Genomic DNA, 21,614 nt, shown 5'->3' with positions numbered 1-21,614 from the left:
AAATGGGCAGTTGAAATCTCTGTTTCTAAAGAATGAGTAATTTAATATTGGTGGGTATTTTGCCTTCCCAAAAGCTATAGGCACACTACAATGGTTCACTTTACTACCTAGAGTCTCAATTTTGTTGTTTCATTACTTGTTCTTTCCCATCAAACCTGGAGCTTTAGTCACTCCTGCCTACTGTCTATGAATACTGACAGCAAAGGCTAAATCCATAGTAAAGGCACCTAGGTTGGTTGGAAGTCAGGTAGGCATCAGACAGAACACTGTCCTTAATAATTCCATGCAGCTCTGAAGCTCTCAAATGACTGACATAAGCAGTTTAATTTCTGGGCCTCAGCATCTCTCTTATAGACTTATAGCTCATCCATAGAAGGGTTGTTATCCTTTTTTTTTATTTATTTTAAAGTAGCATAGGTTCCCTACTCCTGTCTTCCCTTAGTTCATGTCCTCATTCATGCCATAATAACAGTAATTTTCTTTTTTCATGTTTGCTGTCACTGCTTCCATTTCTTCATTTCATCCTACACTTCTTCATTGCTGTTACTTGTCCTTTTATCCTCTCTTCTAACTAAAAATTCTCTCGAGCCAAAACCACAGACACATATGTGAGCAACTTCAAACCAGTCCTGGGGTCCCTGAAGTCTTAATCCAAATCCAGTTTTTGCAGCTTGAGCCATCTCTAATTCCTAATTGTTCCTGTCATCTCTTTCTCACAGCCCTGGCTGTAAGCCACAATGTTTTATGCTGCATTCTGTGCTTGGAAGTAAAATTACAATGCCCTCTCTCTCTTCAGTCTTAAAACCATATTTATTTTCTAAATGCTTCCTTCCACTGACTTTTTTGCTGAAAATTTTGTATATGAGCTGTTGTCAGCATTTTGGCTATAGAGCATACTAGCACTCATGACATGTCGCAAAAGCCACAAGCAGCATGCAGCCTTGTGGTCACTCCCCCAAAGAGAGGACACCTACATTTTTGTATAAAGTCCAAGAACTTGGATTTGCAAAGCATTTTTCCTAATTAGAATTTCTTGTAAATTAAATAAACAGTCCTCAGCATAGGAATTAAAAACCTGTGTGAGAATCCAAACCACAAAGCTATAAAGACCTATAACTCATGATGTTCTCTTTTTAGTGTACTGAGATTGCAAACAACCACAGCTTCAGAAACACAGAGCAGCCACCGAAACTCAGAACAGCCAAGTGTTTTGGGCTCCCTGCTAGGAGGTGGGAAAAGAGTTTTTCTATGTGCTTCAAAAAAGACAGAAAACTGAAAACAGGACTTGGATATTTTGTGTTGGTATTCTGGCCATCGAGCTGTTGATACACCAGTCATCATCATCATCATCATGGCTAGGCTTCGTGAACGAAGATTTGAGAAGGGCTCTACCCACGCTTGCTACAAGCATGCTGATGGCTAAAAAGGCCAATGCAAGATAGACAAGTCCGGTTGCAGAAGGCACAGCAGAAAGATTCCCCAGATGATACAGATGAGATGTGATTCTTTCTGCGTTGTCTTCTCGAGAGTGATCCTGCGTGTGTTCTCAAAAGCAGCAGCAGCGTTACAGATGCTGTGTCTCCAGGCCTCCCGATTGGAGGCCAGGGTAGACCAATGGTGGTGATCAATATGGCCAAGGATGAGGGATTGTTTCAGGCAGTCCTTGTATCTCCTCTTCGGGGCTCCTCTCTTGCGGCAGCCAGTGGCAAGTTCCCCATATAGCACTAAGATACACCAGTAGTATCAGCAAGAAATTCCCTCTCTGGGTTGTAAAAGAAGGCACTGAGCAGCATTGCATCTTATGTAGAGGGCAGTGCCATATGCCTGTGTGAAACATCGTTTGAAAATATCTGCTGGATTAAGCACTTTCAAGACCACTACTTTTGTATACTTCCTCAAATAGATTGCCTTATTAATTTACAAAAATCTACAGTTTTCTGCAGTGAAAATGCAGTTTTAATTGTGAAATTTCCACTTATCTTAGTATACTTTCTAACTGAAGAAGAAAGAAAGAATTTCTAATTACTTCAGTCAGCTTTTGCCTAGAAACAAGACCAAAGGCTTTCATCACAACACTAAAATAATTCACTCTGAGTTTTGTTTTTAAATTTCATTTTGATCTTTACCTTTTCTTAAGGACTCTAACTGTGCTTTGGTAGGCAGAGGTGATAATCCAGGGGTTTGCAGGAGATCTCCCACCCAACTATTTTATAAAGCTTAGGCCAGGCTGCAGATACTGAAAGTTGCACGGACTGTAAGTTTACGTGACCAACAAAGCCAGATGTGAATCCTCAGAACGCTGACACATCAGCTCAGGAAATGCCAAAGGATAAAGGTTTATAAAAGTTGCATTTGTGAAACAGTCAGCTGTAACTTAGGAATATTTTTTTCTTTCACAATAAAAACATATCCAGCAGGGGAAAAGAACAGATCTAGTATGCTACACATGATTCATATGTTATCTAATAACTGGAGGAGTGTAGGAAGCACAGTTTAGTTTTAAAAAAACCCACAAAACAAAACAAAACCCAGACCAGTACAAGCCAAAAATCTAAAGTAACAGCTCCGAAATTAGTGGATTAACTAAAAAATTGAAAGATGATTCTGTTGTATAGCTAAGCAAGCCAGTGTTCACAAAGGCATTCCCTATTATCAAAGATTATCAGTAAGTCTCAATATAAGGATGTGAGTACTGTAATTCATAGGTAAGAATTTCAATCTGTGTGTGACTTCATGGGTGCCTGACCCAAAACAAGTAGTGGTCCTGTTAAGTTCCTTCTGTCTCTGGAAAACCTGATTACAGACACTGCCCAAAGGAACAAATTAACCTCACCTTTTTTACAGTGGAATAGTTTTGATAATTTAACTACCTTATACTAGATTTACAATGCCATATGACAGAGCAGAACAAGCTCAATTCCTCTGCAACTGGAAGTAAATTAAGAGGTTTCTTATTCAACCCCTGGATTTCAAAAATTGATGAATTGATTAGAAGTGACTGAATCTCCAAGACATTAGACTGGCCTAAGCTAAGAACAACCAAGGAGAGAAAATTCTGAATTATAGGTAGTGGAAGCAGAAAACAAAGCTTTTTTTTTTTTTTTTTTTTTTTTGTAAGAATCCTAAGTGAAGATGAAGAATGCCATGTTTCCTCCTTTAGGTAACAAGTGCTCACATACAGTTTCATGTCATAGCCATTAACCTCTTCCCTTCCTGCCTGCTCCACTATTTCTATATATGCTAACATCGTAGGGAAAATACAGATTACATTACGGAAACAGACTTTTTGTCAGTCTCACACTGTCTCTATTTTACCTGCATTTTAGATACCCCAGTAATGGGTTATCTTGATTTATATATCAACAGCAACAAAATACAGATAACCTCAAAAATTAAACAGTTATTAAAAATCACTCCTTTTGGGTTTGAGATTTTTTTCCACTTTTTGAATTCTCACATTAAACCACTTTCAGGTGAGCTTTATTGTTCTTTTTAATTTATTCTATTCCCTTCTATCCTCTTCCTAAGAGAGACAAATTAATCTTACAATGAGCCTACTGAAGTGATGGAGCTTGATGAAAAGCAGAGTGTCTGGTTTCGAAGACAATTTTTTGACACTTCATTTTGGTCAAAGTTCGAGCAAGACAACAATATAAATTGTAGTTTCCAACACTGCAAATCTAAGAGAAACTGACTTTCTCATGAGATAGTATGGCACTGAGTTTCACTGAGAAGTTTTAGAAGCTTCCTTTTGCCTCCACTTCATAGAAAATCCAAAAATACTGTTTTCCCTTTTCTGCTTGTTTTCCTGGGGGGATCTGCCACAGGTTTGGGGCACATGAAGTTGAAAGGTTTCCACAGTACAGTTTCAGTTAAAGTTATGCCTTGTTTAAAGAAATTTCCTTTGTTCCCAAGATGTTACAAAGAATTTTGAGTAAAGGTAATGAAAAAATCAGTTTAGGTGCTAAGAAACTGCCATTAATAAGACGCTTGCACATTATTTCACTTGTTGTCCATTCACTACAGGCAAAAAAATGACCCCCAAATATGGCAATGAGAATTATGTGAGATAAGATAGGATACTATCCCCTGTAGAACCCATGAGCTGTAAATGAGGCAAGGAATTTCAGGGATGCGAATCTTAGTTTCCTGATTAAAGCAGGTCTCAACAAAACTGAATTCTACCATCTACCTTAGCAACAACATTACCATGAAAGTCTTGAAAAGTTTTCAAGAGAGGTCCAATAGTTTTAACTTTCTTATTTTTCCTGCACTTCTCTAATTATCAATTTAATATCTAATTATCAGTAAAACAGAGCTGTCAGAGCTATCACCAAAGTTAAGATGATCTGGTCTTTGAAGGCAGAGTATGCTGTGGGATGCTCTGAAAATGTTGAACAAAAGCATCTCAAAGAGGACATCTGATATTTGTATACCTTAATGTCATTTTGATTCAATTCCCTGTCTGTAAAGTGAGGATAACAAATGCCACCATCTTGTAGCTGATGGATGAAAAGAAATTAATTGCCTGAGGAATGCTTTGATGTGGAGTGCTGAATATCAGAGAAAGAACCATGGGAAAATTAATAATTCTGTGTTCAGCATAATGGTGGATAGTGTGCAGGACCTGAGGCCTAGAACTGCAAAGCAGTGAGGAGTTGTTGGCCGAGAACACTGAGCAGGGATGGTGTGTGTGTGCAGCTGCTCTCAAATGATAATGCAAATGGCCAGCATGGCCAAACTAAGAATGTACATGAGGGCTCCATGATTTTGTTGCCTCACTTTTTTGGTTCTTGATTTTCCTCCATTTTATTGCAATTTCCAATATGTAAGATTTACACATATTCCAGTGGTAAGCAATGCACAACTCTTCTTTCCTGTCCAGATTAAACAGAAAATGTTTATAGGAGACCTTCTTTGAAAGCTATGTTTTAAAAGCTGGTGAAGGGCAATGAATGAACTAGCAGTGGTCCTATACTTCTTGAAATATCTATGTCCAGATTTTGGAAAGGAAAAGGAAGTAATAAATTTTACTTGGACTCACCACACATTTTAATTGCACAGAACTCCCAGGGGGTGTTAGGGTCAAGAGTGTAGCACCACGGTCTCAGCTTGCCATCAGGATTGCGGCAGTAATTATCATCAAAGCCCTTGTCAGGATATCTGTAAACCACAATGAGAAACGTGTCAGGGAAGTCTTCCTGGCAACACTGCATTGGCTTCTACAAGGTACTTAAAGGACAGACTTCAGCAGAGGCAAACAAGAACCAGTTCCTATTAACCTTGGGTCTGATTGTCTAAGACGGATGCAAATACTCTTTTAACACTGTTAGAAAGTTAATAACATATAAACACTTTCCAAATATACAGCAGAATCAGATCTCCACTGAGGGATTCCCTGCTGTGCTAATGCACAGGATACCGGATGGGGTAACTGCGCTAATTGCTAAACTCTTGCTCTTGTGTCTGTCAACTGATGACCAGACACTGAAGCCACTCATTTTTTTTAAACAGTCCAATTAAGTGTGGATTGTATAAACACTTTCTGCCATGCTGGTCTCATTAACAAAACAGGTTCTTCAGTGCAACAGCCCTGGGTTCAAACTGGAAGCTATTTTAGAGTAGTAATGTTACTAGTGATCCATTTTTGTAACAGAGCTCATTCTTGGTCATGCCCTCATTTCAAGCACTGGGGGAAAGAAGGAGAAAAATAAGGAATTAACTTCTGTCTCACTTTATCTCATTAAGATTTGATACTATTATACTATTTAAATATTTCCACATTCCTACTGCCATCACTGAACGGTCAGACAGATATTCAAGATAAGTAGGGGTTTTTTTGCATAAATGTGCAACGCTAACATCTGTAAACTTAAAGAGAAGGAGATAAATGAATCTTTTTTTTATTATTATTCTCTAGTGAATAAAAATTGTCTTGGCTTTCCAATTTTATTGAAATGTGTTGGTAAAAGAAACAAAAAGTAGATTTGCCCCTGAGGGAATAATGAAAAGTATGTAAGAGAACAATAAAGTTAACTACCTGGGAACTTGAATCCATTTACAACTGCAAGCAGATGTGTTTCACAGAAGTGGAGGAAAATATGATTTACAAGTGTGTGTCTTTTCTAGGATGCTTTTCATGTTAAATGTTCATGCTAATTTTGACTCACGCATTTGCAACTTGATCTCCCATTCCTTAGGAAAATTATGTTTCTTCTACTATAGAAGGGACAGGGACAGGATTTAAGGAGAATTAAAAGAAAAAAAAAATCAAACAAACAAAACAAACAAACAAAAAAACAACAAAAAACCACACACACAAAACCAAACCAAACCAAACCAAAAAAACCCACAAAAAACAAACAAAAAAAACCACACAAAAACAAACAAAAAAAAAAACCCAAACCCACAACAGAACCAGCAAGGGGGAACCTCAACAAATTGAGAATTTAATGGCAGTCAAGAATGTGGTAGTTTCAGATCTAGCAACAGCACCCTGTTTTCTCCTAGGTAAAAGACAAAGTGTAAAGGAACAAATTGTGTCCAAGGATTTCACTAGGAAGCAGTTAATGGGCTAAGAATACAGCAGAAAATGAGATGGTTTTGGCCACCCAGTAGGTGCAGTGATGAGCTTTGATGCTGGTAGAACATGTTCCATATCAAGTAGCATGGAGAGTCAATTCACTACCTAAGAACCAAGATGAGTTCAGGAAACAACTGGGGATATAAAGGATCCACTTTCTAGAATACAAGTGTCTTTTCACAATATTCATTCATACTTCTGCCTTCCTTCATAGCCAGCAAGCAACAATTCCTATTAAAAAAGGCAAACTAACACCTTTAAGACACAAATATTAGATAAACAATGACGGGGCTTCAAACTGTTCCACACAATTCAACAGTGAGGCTATGGAGGATTCCCTGACAGCTAGTCCCTTTGCTCTGTACACTACTCCTTCCCAAGTACATTTGGGCGCAGACTCCTTACTTAGACCTAATAAAGAGGCTGAGATTTCAGAGATCTTTCAGAACTCTACATATTTTACTTCTTTCCCCCTTTGAAACAGCAGTAGCTGTACTTCATTTATTAAACTGAAATGAAGCATCAAGATATACATCTGGTGTCAAAACCAAGACTTTATCTCAGTTTCTAGAGAGGGGGGAGAGTATTAGTCAAAGAGATAACATTTATTCTTTTTAAAGAGACAGATGAGATCTCTAGCTATCCTGGAACTTAAGTGAAATTTAGTATCTAAAGCCCTTCACCAACATTTATTTTCCCTTTCTTTTTGTTTTAAAAGAAACTTGGAAACTTGATTTTTTATAGAGTAAATTTTCATACAAGAGGTATAAACCAGGGTATTAATAAAAGGATGTGTTCAGTCATTCACCTCTTATGCTACACTTCAACCCTAATTTCCTCCAAGTATTTTCACAGGACATTTTCACAGCATAAAATACAAGTAGAAAAGGAAAAAAAATTTCCCCCTGTATGTTGCTCTATGCCTAAGTCATTACCCTCAGTTGTCTTCCTTCCATGAGGAATAATGGTGCCTGTGAGCAGTACACAAAAGAACTAGAGCTTCAGAATACAATTCTGCATCCACTAATAGCTAAAAATGGGTCATGCAGGAGCTGTTGAGGGGGGTTCCTTCTGCTAACTACAGTCAAATCTGAGTAAGTAAGGGTTGGTTATCAATTCTGGTCAGTAACTGACCTCTAAGGGGAGTGAATGTGGAACAACTCACTGAGGTGACAAAAAACAAAAGTGAGATTTATTCACCCTAAGCTGAAAGCATTGTCCAACAGCAGGTAGCCTGGAACATTTAAAATGATTACTAGCTTTACTTCCTTTTCTTCATAGTTGCAACTGGTGAAGCCATAAATGAAAATAGGTTTAAATCTGCCCAGATTGTCCTTCCTGGTTTCCAGGTTATTCACATTACACCTGGATGATATATTATAAATGTCTCTAGAGATTCCTGTATTTTAATGAATTATTTGTTCCAAACCTCTCCTCTTATTTTTAACTTACATTACCATAAAAAAAAAAAAAAGGCAAATCCCACAACATTTTTAAAATCTATTATAATCAAAGTATAATTTTTACTACCTTTGGTGACCATTCCATGAAGGTAATTAACATCAGTGTATTAGAAATGCACTGGGCCCCATTACTCTTCTGAAAGCTCATACAAATCAATTCAATCTGGATGGATTGCTTTTTTGATAAAAAAGCCCACTCTTATTACAGTTTGAAAACTCTCAAGAAGGTATTTTCTTTTCTGAAGGAAATCAAGAAGGAAGATGATTGTTCGTAAGACTGCTACTTAGTCGTTTTGAGAACAATCAGAAATTAGTGGAAGAAATTTCCTCCTGATAGTAAAATTGTTACTATTTGTACCCAGAAGTTGTACAAAGATCTCACTCCCAAGGAACAAAACTCTTTCAGTGACTTGTTCTAGAATGCACAGTAAATGCAAGGCAAAACTCAGATTATCTTCAGTCCCAGTCTGCTAATACAAAATATTTATTGTAGCAGAGCTGTGGGATGCCTGCTATTATTCAAGAAGCAGATCATCCAAACCCAGGGAGAGAAGAGATTATATCACATAAACTCTAAAACTTCAGATCTTTAATGTTTTGCTGAATGATCAGGCTTCCTAAAATCTCCCAGTGTTCATATTTCTGAGTATAAAAATAATGCTTTATTTAGTGAAATACTTTAACATATATAAAGATACTTTCAGTGAAAGATCTTAATCATTCTGGGTTTTTTGATTCTTGATGTCTTCCTCTGGCAGTTTATTTAATCTAATTTATAAATGGAGTTAATCCAAAATTCAGAATAAAATTAAAATAAAACTGTAGTCCAGTTTAAGATGAACACAGAGGCCTTCCTATGAGACCTAACCTCTCCCACACCCTATGCCCCAAAATCCTTCCAAAAGGGTGTATTATAGATGACTCTTTGTGGTTGGGTGGCTTTTGCCCTCTAGGACAAACCCTAACAGGGATGAAATTTGTATTGCTGACTCAGCTTTTGGCATTTAACATCTATGCTTAAATTAAAAATAGAAATCTTAGATAGAAATCCACAGTCATAAAATGCTAAACAGAGCGATGAAATCCTTTCCCACACTGAAAAACTATATGCAGTGAGCAAATATTTTGGTCAAACAAATTAGGTACTTAAATGTGATTATATCATCCACATCTTTAAGGCTGTTCAATACTTCAAAGAGGAAGATAACGTTACTTGATATTATTGCAAGTTTATATTCACAATTGTGTCAAGAAGTCTAACAAAAATTTTTGACTTTTAATCATTATTTACTTTATGGTGACTTTGAGGTATTTTAAGCCGACTGAAGCTGCATATCAATATATACAGAAAAATTCAGGTGTTAAATTTTTACTGTCAATGAAGATAATTTTGATCAATTAATGCCAGACATGCACATCACTACACTAAACTGGCATGGGATGCAGCCACAACTGCACAAAACAGCCTCTAGTCCCCATCCTGCACTTCCATTGTGACAGTAGCCTGCCTATACTGTGGATCAGGAACTCAAGCATCTAAAACTGGTGAACTCCATAAATTTCAGTTCTGCTAACGCTAGTTTTGCTCAGCTGTTTCCAGAATATGTGTAATTTTGAAATTATGACCACATGGTCTTGCCTGGGGGAGAGGAGAGGTTACCTCTCTGGTCGAAATTTGTGCTTGTGTGGTCTCTGAAGATCCCAGCGCTGACACTCCTTGCCCGTCTCAGTGTGATCCATTGGCCCTCTGTAATTCTCTCCATTACAGGTCATGCATTCAACTAGGAAAAAAAAAAAAAAAAGCAGACACTGGTCATTTATTACACTGATGATTTGCACCACAAAAAAAGAAAAAAGTTAAAAAGAAACAAATCACGTCCCTGCTCTTATATATTGAAACCAAACTAAAGAGTTATAAGAAAATGGTACCTTTTTGTGTTCGTGTGGGTAATACCTTTTGGAATAGAGTAACATCTCTTTCCTAGGTCTAATCCAGGGGCTTAAATTCAATATCATGTTATAGGACATACACAGTTTTGAGGCAGGTAGGGGTCAGCTGCTAGAGGCATTCATGTTTCTAAAAGTTTTTTAACCTTAGTTGTGGTTAATAACAGAGAGAGACACATATCTAAGGAAGAAGTATTTTTTAAAGATAATATTTTCCAAATAAGTATCATCCATTATTTCAAATCACTCTAAGTCTACTATAATTACAGCACAAGTTTAAGTGCAGAATAATGGCTGAATCCCAATTTCAGTGCGTTACAGTATATTTTTTAATTTCCCAGCACCTTCAGCTACATGTGATACTGTTTCTTTTCAGTGATAATTCTTTTTGGCAGCTTACACTAAGATACATTTTCAGCTCTGGTTTGGGAAAGTGGAGGGGGATAGAGGGAGAATGGGCAAAAGCTACCAAAGGGATTTGAAACCTCTGTTGAACAAAATTTAGATTTAAAAGTCTGAAAATATAAAATAAATTCACCATAATGAACTGTAGACAAATTTCTCAAGTACTCCCTAATTAGAGTAATTGTAAAGAAGGATCACTTAGAAAATACTATATTATGCAATTACAGATCTCACTCTTCAGTCAAAACATCCTTTACCAAAATCTTCATCCTGCAGTGAACTCCTGATATTATCCCATTTGAAGCACACTTACATTTATCTTTAAATGTTAGGCTTTAACAGATTTTCAAGCTCCTTGTAAAAAATTTTCTGCTCCCTTCTCTCCCTCTCTCTCTCCCTCTCCTTTTAATTCCTCCACAACACCATAGCTATTGCATGTGACACATTAGCAGGAAAATTAAAGGCATCCTATCTTGAGGATTTAAATGAGTTGATTGTCTGGAACTGAATTGGCTGATTAGCAAGATATAAGAGCTTGGTTTGGAGGTTAAGAGAAAAGTCAACAATTGCAATGGTGCACATGAAGTGTCTTTCAAACTCTGTGACTTGAAAGTCAAATGGGATTGGATTTATAATGAGTTATGCTTATTTCCAGCATTTATTTGAAAAAAAAAACAACAACAACAACAACAACAAAAAAGCATGCTTATCTTGAGCTTTCATCTTGTAATTCAGTATCTAAATTTTCATCAAAAAGAAGAGGAAAAGCTGATTTTACCATGGAATGGAACTAGATGATTTTATCACATAGTAATACTGAAACTATAATGGATTCACTATGGACTAGACAAGCGAAAAAAGGGTCACATTTGTGTGATCAGCACAATTACATTGTTCAAGCTCCTCCATGACCTGAAAAAAGCTGCTGAGCCTGAAACATTGTTCAAATATTCCAGCATACTGTAACATAACAAGAACTCCTCTTCCTCTAATACCTCCTTTTCTTGCTATGATGTGAATTATTCTTGCTGAGAAATTCCCTATTCTTTATCCAGAGGCCACAAGCAAGTGACTACTGGAAGTTCTGTGCAGCTGCTGTCAGCAGAACAAAGGCAATTTATTGCAGGAGTCGTGCCAGGTTACCTTCTGAGCAGAGGGGGATGTCACAGACTTCGTGGCGCATCTCTGGACTGGTGGTGAAACACCACGGACCTCCCTCTTCCCCTCGGGGGTTTCGGCAGTAGTTTTCCCTCAGGTCTTTTCCCCGATAGCTCGAAGGCAAAAAGCTAGTTTTAAAATGACAATCATTACAGTATAAGAGCATGCAAACTTTGGGGTTAATCATACTATTTTTACAAATAGTTAGAAAAAAAAAAAAATCACATTTCTGCTTCCTTCTCCCTCCATCCCACCTAAACAAATGCACCCCCCAGCCCCCCAAATATCTGTCCATACAAAAATACACATCTTCAGTAGGGATTACTCAACCTAAATGGCCTAAATCTGGGACAACTTACCTAGCCTGTAGTGTGCTCTAGTGAGTTTTACTCCCATCCCTCAGCTGTCCAGAGTCAACTATCTGCCACAGAGCCAGAGGCAGCCACACACTCCCTGCCAGCCACCCCTGCACTCTCCTTCATGAACAGTGGATGCATAGGGGAAAAATTCACTGAATCAGTAGCCATGTCAGACTTGTCTTTCTGGTGCATGTTGGAATAAACAACAGGTCCGTTTGGGCTTAGACTAAAACGTCCACAAGCAGAGAAATCTCTTTGCATCCATACTCAGGCAGGAGCTAGAACTGATCATCAGGAGCATGTGAGCGTGACTGAGCGGTGTGATACGCGTCGCCAAGAGGCTTTCACCGCATGAAACCGTGGACTGCTTTGCATTTCAGCATCAGAAATTTCCCCAGATGTCACTTTAGCTGTCTTGCTTCATGTTCTACCACGAGGCTGAGTGTTGTCACCTTAGGGTTTGCTACTTATAGACCTATTCATCACTGTTATTAGGACATTTAACAGCAACCCAGCTGACTTAAACTGTACAGGTTCAAGGTGTTGTCTTCCCAGCTGTCTCTGAAAGTATTTGTTTACCTCTAGAGAAACCCTCACATGCACACTGACATACAGAGATATATATAGGCATTCATATATATATATATACACACACATATATATAAATATATATTTACACACAAAAGTATGTTAGATAATTTTCTCCTCAAACTAAGGAACTGCTGACCCCATAGCAAGGAACCAAACCCCAGAGCTGGTCTGCAACAGCTCATGACCACACTCAGGCTGCATGTTGCAGACAAATCCAGTGGCATTTCACTGCCAGTTTCACTGCACTAATGCCTAAACTGCAGCTAAATCTCTGCAGTTAGAAAGCACCTTAAATTCAGAGTTGTGATCTGTTTCATGAAGGTTTTTTTGTTAATTGAAACACTGGGTAAATGGCACAGGTGATTATACAAAACTTGTTACTGAATAAATTAATTGATTTAATTTCTGAGCTTCCTAAGATTTGTTCCACCTTTTTTTTGTCAGTATATTTAAGTTATTAAATTTAAGAAAAATTGGATATGTGACATTTTATTCATGTTTTATTCCAATTAATGAAATATTTGAACTAACTGAGGTGAAAAATACCTCTGTTAATCACATGGTGGTTCTAGCCAATGTAATGTGGAAGCATTACATAAAAATGCTTCTTTATTTTTTTATTTGTGGTGCTTTAAGAGAATAATTTTATGTCATAAATGCTGCCTATAAAATTGTTGCTTCTGTTTTTCCTCTGTGGTCTTGTAATACAAATATCTTAAGCTTTTTTTAGTTAAAGACAGCCCCAGGGAACATTTTTGATAAGGTATTCCAACCTGCATGTGTTAAAGTAGAATGTCAGTGCATATTAGATCCTTTTGTTTAATGCCTCCACTCAGAAATTATGAACATTAGAAAATATAGGGAAAAGCATCTCAAATTATATCAGATATGCTGTAAGAACATAAAAAAAAAAAAAAGCCTAAATGAATAGCATTAAAAACACAAGATGAGTCAGATAAGCAAATGGTTTCAACAGGTACTGAAGCAATGTTTTTGAGAGAGGAAAAAATGAGTTGCAGTGAAGACACGTCCAGAAATGGAAGAAAGGGTCACTCCTAAAATCGTTTGATGATTTAGTTCAACTACATTAGGTAAGGAAAAAAGAAAAAAAGCCAAAAAACTGAAGCCAGTAAGAGTAATGGTAAAAACAGACTCAACCACACTAAAGTCATGGAAATTAGCCAAAAGCCTGTGAAGCACTGGTCCACTCTTTGACCATTTTTCTTTGAGCCTCTTTTACATTGGCTTTATCCATTTAATACTCTCTAAGAGTCCTGCAATCTGTACTAGGATGGAGATGAAAATAATAGAACCCTGGGTTTTGCTTGGAGTCTCTGTGTTCTACTGGAATACAAATCAATAAAAATATGACTCATTAGATTCAAGCATAACTTTAGTCTGTAGTTATTTCTATTCTGTCTAGAAAGATAATTAAAAATCATTAAAGTACATTCTCCTTTAAATATGAAATGGAGATTTATTTTCCAATGGCACATTTTAATAATCAGATGTTGAGAAAAACTGACCTAAAAATCTAAGGCTTTTGTACTAATAAGTTCCAAACACACCACTACTGTCTGCTTCTTCCCATCTCCCTCATGTCTCTGATGATGAAATCATATTTTCTGATGTTGAAAAACAAAATTAGCATGCAGCCACCTCATTTATCCGGTGACCTTTAAAAAATTAAACTTATTGCACAAGGCAGGAGGAAAGTAATTTTCATAAAATTCATCATAGAAGAGTGGCTGTCCAAATGTGATAAAACTGTGTATGCTGTGTATTAAAATGCAATTCGATGATAATGTGCACTATAAAGACACTTTCCTTTCTCTAATTATATAAAGTCATATGCATATTATATAGAATAAATGCTCAGTCTTGCTTAGTTTGTAATTATTTAGAATTCTTTCCATTCTGAAAGATGAAGATTGTATACTTCAAGGTGTTAAGTCTCAAGAGGTCACTGCTGTGGGACCTGATGATATTTATGATATGCTCCCAGTCAAGAACATGTCTGGCCCCGCTCTAAAGTCAGACACACTACCATCAATACTGTAAGCAGCCAAGTCCAGTAAGTCCAAGCCTGAGGCTCAGCTTTGTAACACATCATAAGAGGAGAGAACCCAAGTATCCTTTGCCTTTTAATGTTGTTCCAAGATATCATCTTGTACACTGGATTGATTTGGTCAGGACAGGACTGAACAGTTCCTCAGCCCAGTTCCTCATTAGCAATCTCCAATTTGGCTCCTCCTAAGAAAAGTGCTGATGCTGGGAGTCTGGAGCAAAAGGCAGTAACATTGACAGGAAACTTATGGGTGAGAGGACATTTTAGTTTTGTCTCTTCAAGTTTTATTATCTAAATGGCTAAAACCAATACAAAAAGGTTCAAAGAGAAATGGTCAAAAACTAGACCAGTACTTCATAGCCCTATAACTACTCTCCAGCAATGTTTGTTGTGGATGAATCTGTTTTTATCATTACTCTTACTGGCTTCATGTTTTGATTTTCTTTTCTTTTCCTTAGACAGTGGAGTCTAATGAGCTTTACCCTCAAAATGTAGATTTGGCCTCAGTTTTTCAGTATATCAGGTCTTAAACTGAAAAGTTAATTCCCATACCTGCTACATCAGTCTTTAGTTATTGCTGGTATGATCTGAAGGAAAGGATTTCAATAGTCTCTTCAGTCCTTTCCATGTATTTGTTGCCTGGCCTAAGTGCTCTATAGAGTTTAACATATTCAACTATTCAACAAATAACAGAGAATTGACAGTAACTACGCAAACTATAGTAACAATAATTATATACTAAACAAATAGGTGGGCTAATATCCCCTACTTCCTAATAATGTGGGTTTTAAAATTACTCATTCCCTTGGAGTCAATTAGAAAATTGTGATAAACTTCCAGACCCCAGGATGAAGTTATGCAGATGTTTTGTTCCTGTCAGTAACTAAGAGATCAAAAGGATATAAACAGCTAAAAACACTGACACAGGAAAGGAAGGGATACAGACACACAGGCTGGCATTAAAAGAGACCTCTTTGGAGAAAGTCCAAGAAGGTAAGGATTTTCTGGGATTTGGAGAATGGTATCTCTTGGAGAAAGGCAAGAAAATATCTAAGAGATTTTGTTGTCTAAGGTTAGTTTTCCCATAAATTCTTATGCTTTATGGAAGCTGTCTCAACACTATTCCCATTGTCTCTGCGCCTGAACTCTTACCTGTGCTCATGGGGGATCATTGAATTCCAGGCCTGACACTGGATACCACTTTTGGTAACAGATATTGTTCCTTTATAGTCTGCTCCTTTTCCGATGATACAATTCCTGACATAGTCTATTGAAATAAAAGAGAAGACACTTAGGGTTTTGGTTAATGCATTAAAAACCAAAATTCATAATCTCTTTTCTAATAAATTATGTTATAGTAAATATTCTAATAAATTATATTATTAAAAATAATGTAATTTAGTAGCCTTTAAATTCCTAATTATTCAAAATACTGTTTAGTTGTTGACATACCTTCATGTCTTTTTTTTTTTTTTTTCAAAATATGGATCACTAACTGACCTAAAAAACTCTCCTGAAAATGTTTCCAACATGTCTGATTGAACAAAACTCAGGTCTGATGACTTAAGTCTCCCACTCATTAATGAGGTAAATAAGAACAATATTAAGTAAATAATGTTAATATACAGCTGAGATTTTAAGTAGCAAGTAGCAGTTCAGGCTAGTATGTATGATGGTAGGCAAATATGTACATTGGAAAATTGACCAAGTATGTAGAGAAACTTGCATGACAACAAACTCAGGATATGTGTAAATAAAACTGTGAGATGCAGCTTTCAAAATTCATAAAACTGTCCCATGCCCAGGATGTTCCTACAGTAAAAAATCACTGACTGACCTCAGGGGTTCTTTTCCCCCTTCATTGCTGGAAAAACAAAATCAGTAAATAAATCAGTTACCCTTCTTTTCATACAGATCAAACGCATGGTCTTGCTTCTTTCTCACACCATTTGTCAAGCTGTTGAAGGATAACCAATGACACCGTTTTGTAACTCTGTCATAAGCAAAGGCCCTGAAAAGAAAATCTGGATGAGAAAAAAAATCTCTGTGTGGTTTATAATAATGACACATGGCCTGCCAAAGAGCATGCAATGACATCAGATTTATTTTTACTGGGAAAGTCAGAGAAACAGTCCAAATTACTATTTAAACCCACAACTCTGCTGACAAGAGCAAAGAAACAAAGAAATTAAATTGATGTGGCCATTACATTAAATACCAGCTTAGTTGTTCACACTAATCTAAGAGTTCCCTTGTCATTAAAGATCTTTATTTTAAAAGTGAGATAAATGTGACTGAGACAGCATTTGTGTCCCCAGTTACGTTGCTTTCTGGGAAAAAAAAAGGAAGACTCTAACCATCGTTTTTTGCTATGCTTACAGTATGGCTCTGAAATAGTTCAGTATCTTACACTGATAGCTTGAGGAAAATTCAAGCACAAGAAATCTGTTCCTTAACTAGATCAACAGAGCTGCTTAAAACCGAGATTCTTTTCATTTTATGAATAAACTTAGCTGTGACAGCGCTACCACAGTTTGTTCTTGCCTTGCTTTTGTTTTCTTCTTTTCTCTTAACTGCTTTCGAGGACAGAGTATAATGTGTGCTGAATTGACTGTGTTTAGGGGAGGGCAAGAAAGACAAACGGAAATCAGAAGAGTAAAAACACCTTCTTGCAATATTTGAAATGAAACATGAAGACCTTTTTCTCTTAACATCATTTTGAAAGGATAGACTTTAGGTGTAGGTAAAATATTTTAAAGGATTTTAAGAACACAACTGATTGCCTTGGAGGGGGCAACAATTGTTCCCATAAGGAAAGAAAAATAAGATAGAAAAAACCCTTTACAGTTGTTTTTTCCTTAACTTTTTTCATTAGAACCAAATAACAAATCACTGACATCATACTAACCTACCACAAAATCTACATTTCTGTCGGTCATCCCATACCTTCTGAGATATGTTATTCTGATCTGAGAAGGTATTTTAATACTACTTGATAATACTGAAAAGACACTCAGATTTCTTACACTTCACTCATACTTTGATTGTGCCATATTCCTGAGCACTGCACCCCTCAACAAAAAACTGTTTGATCTTCATTTAATTTGCCATACAAGCTTTCTTGTGTGAGATCTTGATGACTTCGCTTAAAAATATTACAAGATCCAATCCAATCTCTCCAGTCTTCTCTCTTTCAAACATCATCTTCATTATCGTTTCCATCACCAAACAGATTTTTCATCCAACTGCTCTCTCTACTCTGTAGACTCCAAATGTTTCCAACCTGCTAACCTTCATCCTTCTGCCCTTGTGCAGCCTTCTGTTCTCTTCTGGCTGATTCTCAAATATGAGCATATCCAAGTGCCTCTAACTCCATCTTCACAAAAATATCCTTGACCTTTCCTGCTTTTCAGATTACATCCTCCCTTCCATTCCTCCCTCCTAAAGTGGGAATGCAGAATGCACTGTTTACAAACAATTCTTTCATTTTTTACCTTTCAGTTGCCTTTTGGTTTCTTTCCAGTTTGGCTTCAACCACTCCTGCACATAAAAGTTTCTAACAATCTTTTCTTGGACCCAAATCTGGAGATCTTTTATGCTTCCAAAGTCAACATATTTGAGCAAATTCTTGGACTTTCTTCTACTGATACTGATGATCACAACCATTTTTTCTTGTTGCTCATCGTACTTAGATAGTCAGTAGAATTTCTGATCAGGTACTGAAATTCCATGATCTATACAGGAATCCCTTCCTCTGTAAATACAGACACTCCAAGCAGATAACAAAGGATGAGACAGGGATGACTTTCTAACTAAGTAAGGGACAGACCTGCAAAAGTCACCTGCATAGACAATAAAATAGTAACTACGTTATCTTTTTCTCCTCCACAGTAAATGTAGTGGGAAAACCTGCAAGGATGACTGAAAGAAAATAATGGGAATAATGGACTGCAAAAGGTGATTAAACTAAGGAATAGAAGAGCTTAGCAGCAGCAGGTTGATAAAGCTGATTGAGAAGGCAGAAAAAAAATGCACAGAGATTTAGGAAGTTAAAAAGACAATGTAAGTGAATCTCAGGAGTTCTTTGATGGAGGGTTTTTGGAATAATGTTGTAAAAAAGAAACAGGTCTAGATAAGGATCTTGTAACATAACATCTGTTCTGAAAAGTGTCATATATTAGTTCCAACAAAAAAGTACCAGAGATAAAAACAGCAAGGATTAATGATTAACCAATACAATACTCAAAATTTACTTGAAAGTGATATAGAAACTTACAATAAAGAAATCAAAAATTGTCTTATTTTTCCCCTCCAGAAGATAAAGAGTGGCTGATCCTTTATAAGTCTTCAGTGCCTGAAATCTACTTCTTTACGACTTTCTGGCAGAAAAGAAACCTAATCTTCTTCCTGCTTGTGCATACCTCACAGTGCACAGACCCAGATGTTGCCACTCCTAGTGCTATTGTCACAATTATATTAAAAAATAATCCTTGTTATCGCATATTAATGCTTAAATAAATTGAGTTTACATCCAGAAAATAAATTATCAGTGCTGTGGCCCAAATGATGGAGAACTGCTACATGGACATGAAGTATGAGAATCAAGCCATGAAAGCATCAACAAACACAGGAAAATCCAAGTCTTGTATTTCAAGTATTTAAAATGTCATCTTGTGTTACTTCTCCTCTTATTTTAGAATGCTCCCTCAGCAAGCAGTAAACTAATTGGTCTTCATTTAGGTTGGTAATAAATTTCACCTTGTAGTAATCATGTGCTGGTATGAAATGAAAGACTATGATCCTAGGAATAAAGGGAAACATTAGTAATAACTTGTCCTTTAAAAGGGAACACATGTCAAATGTGTGTTTACAGTAGCATCAAAGAATTGTACACACTACAGTGGGACTCCTCTGGGGCCAAAAGGAAAACCACAAGGATGTTCCAAGATCCTGGAAAAGAAAATCCCACTTGCTCTGATGTACAACAGTAGCAAGGCAAGACCTGATCACCTACACTGCTTCCCTCTTAAAAATATGGCAGGGAAAATGGGGCATTCAGAGAATGAGTAGTCAGATTTGTACTTCTTTTTCATATTCAGTGTGAAGCAATTTCATGACAGATTGTGATTCTGAGCAGCAATTTTCCAAGCTGTGTTCTCGAAGTCCCTCATGGCTCCTCTATGTTGCTGTATTGACTGACTAAGCCAGGGAAAATTTGCCCCGTAAGGAATCCATCAGACAATCCATCAGACATCCGATAGAAAAAAAAATCTAAAATAAATGAGAACATTTTAACAATTCAGAGAGATTATGGATTAATATTAATGTAAAATAGAATAGACAAATATATTAACTCACCTTTTCCTTTCAGAACACAAAAGGTACCACCCTGAGCAACCACAACTAGTTTGAGGCAATTTTCCTAAACTGATGTTGGAGTATGGAATTGTTGTTTGCTCGACGTTATTCAGAATTTATTTTATACCGTGAAACCTAATTTTATAATACTCCTCACTGCTAACCATCAGAAATAAAGGATGTCTTGCTGTATTGAATACAACCTGATTCTCTTGGCAATAACAGCAGTGGAAGGTCTACCAATAGGAAAAGGAGTGTTTTGCACCATGTGAAAAATATTAGTGCCTGGAAAATATTTTCTATCAGAAAAAAGTAAACTCTGTTCTTTGTTTGCATATATAAATAATCATAGTACAGAACAATACAAACTAGATCTTGCAACACTGGTATTAAAGGTTAACAGAAGAATTAAATCACAGTTGAGAACCTTTTCTGACAAGGGAGAGTTTTTGTTGTCACATTTGGTCTAGTTTTTATTTGTAGCCATTGTTTTTTATGTCTCAAGTTCAGGCTCACATTTAGCCCAGTATTCACCAGTGCAGAAGTCATCCATTCTCTCCAAGATTCTCCTGCTTTCATGGTCTTTCATTTATTGCTAATGGTCTAGACTAAGAGAGGCCAAGGGGATCATTTAAGTCTAACAAGTCAGAAAAAGAATAGTGATTTGTTCCCAAAAATAGTAGAGTATATGTACAAGGCATACAAGTGATCAGCTGCATGATGTGTTTCTAAGAGACAGCAGATGCTGAAGGATAGCTATCCACAGCCCAGAAGGTTTGATTCCACTGTATCAGATTCATAGTACTTGCCAGTGAACTTCAGCAGTGCATGTATCTGTGCTCCATGTGTGAGGTTCTCATTGATTGCAGCAGGAGTAATGTGCAAAGAATGAAAGCAGAATATGGTCTGAAGTGGTGCTGAAATACTGCAGCTGTGATGTGTGACAATAACCATTTTATAAGAGACATAAAAATCTCAGAAATGTTCACCGATCTCTACAGTGCTGCCCAAGTCATCCACATCTTAACATGAGTACATTATTTAAGCTATGTTATGGAAAAGATCAGAGACTGGACAAGCTAAGAAGACAGATAACTCATATAAAGCTTCAGAAAAGACTCACTCTGTCTGGACAGGTAGAACAACATCACTGAAATCAAAAATCACAATCTTTAGGTTGTTCTAGGTACAAGCTACCACTGATCACAATTACAGAGATACCTTTGGTCAAAGGCTGTTATATATGTTTCATTAGTGAAAAAATAAATAAAAGAGATACATAACTTACTTGCAAGTGAACGAGAGGCCCTTGTTCCTGCTGCATCTCTTGGCACATTGCTCAGTGGTATTTAACAGCTTAGTTTTTACTTCCAGTGTTTTATTTACTTTAATGAGCATCAACTCTCCTGTTTTTTTGAAGTCATGAAGAGGATTTCTCCTTTTTCCTTTACCCTCTGAAAGAGAAGCAAAGAAAAAAAATAACAAAAGAAACAAACAAAAAAACACCCACTATAAAGAGGGTTCTCAGATTAAAGATGGCATTAGATATGGAAGACATTTAAAAGGAATTACAGGATCTTCTTTCAGTACCTAAAGCATAGAGAATTTAACAAAAATAAAGTAAAAGGAATGGCTGAAGAAAAATTGATTACTTTAGATGGTGATCTCCATTCTTAAAACCA

General features: G+C 36.7%; 2 protein-coding genes across 4 annotated transcripts in view; both read right to left on the bottom strand.

Annotated features, from left to right (window-relative positions):
- CACNA2D1 (calcium voltage-gated channel auxiliary subunit alpha2delta 1) overlaps nt 1-21,614 on the bottom strand; it is an 843,568-nt gene that overhangs the window by 362,302 nt on the left and 459,652 nt on the right. The gene's annotated exons all lie outside the window — the stretch shown is intronic.
- Nucleotides 1-21,614, bottom strand: part of HGF (hepatocyte growth factor) — a 59,310-nt gene that overhangs the window by 25,692 nt on the left and 12,004 nt on the right. For 2 of the 3 annotated variants that reach the window (XM_050325471.1, XM_050325473.1), the window contains exons 2-7: nt 21,221-21,386; nt 16,473-16,585; nt 15,727-15,841; nt 11,542-11,684; nt 9,707-9,827; nt 5,045-5,163 (exon numbers count right to left, since the gene is read on the bottom strand). In XM_050325471.1, the coding sequence (XP_050181428.1) occupies nt 5,045-5,163; nt 9,707-9,827; nt 11,542-11,684; nt 15,727-15,841; nt 16,473-16,585; nt 21,221-21,386 (777 nt within the window). The remainder of the gene's footprint in view (nt 1-5,044; nt 5,164-9,706; nt 9,828-11,541; nt 11,685-15,726; nt 15,842-16,472; nt 16,586-21,220; nt 21,387-21,614) is intronic. The other variant, XM_050325474.1, reaches the window with a different exon arrangement.

The sequence above is a fragment of the Myiozetetes cayanensis genome, unplaced genomic scaffold (assembly GCF_022539395.1).
Source record: "Myiozetetes cayanensis isolate MyiCay16 unplaced genomic scaffold, myiCay2020 scf3, whole genome shotgun sequence".
Lineage (NCBI taxonomy): Eukaryota > Metazoa > Chordata > Aves > Passeriformes > Tyrannidae > Myiozetetes > Myiozetetes cayanensis.
This window is presented reverse-complemented; position numbering and strand designations above follow the sequence as displayed.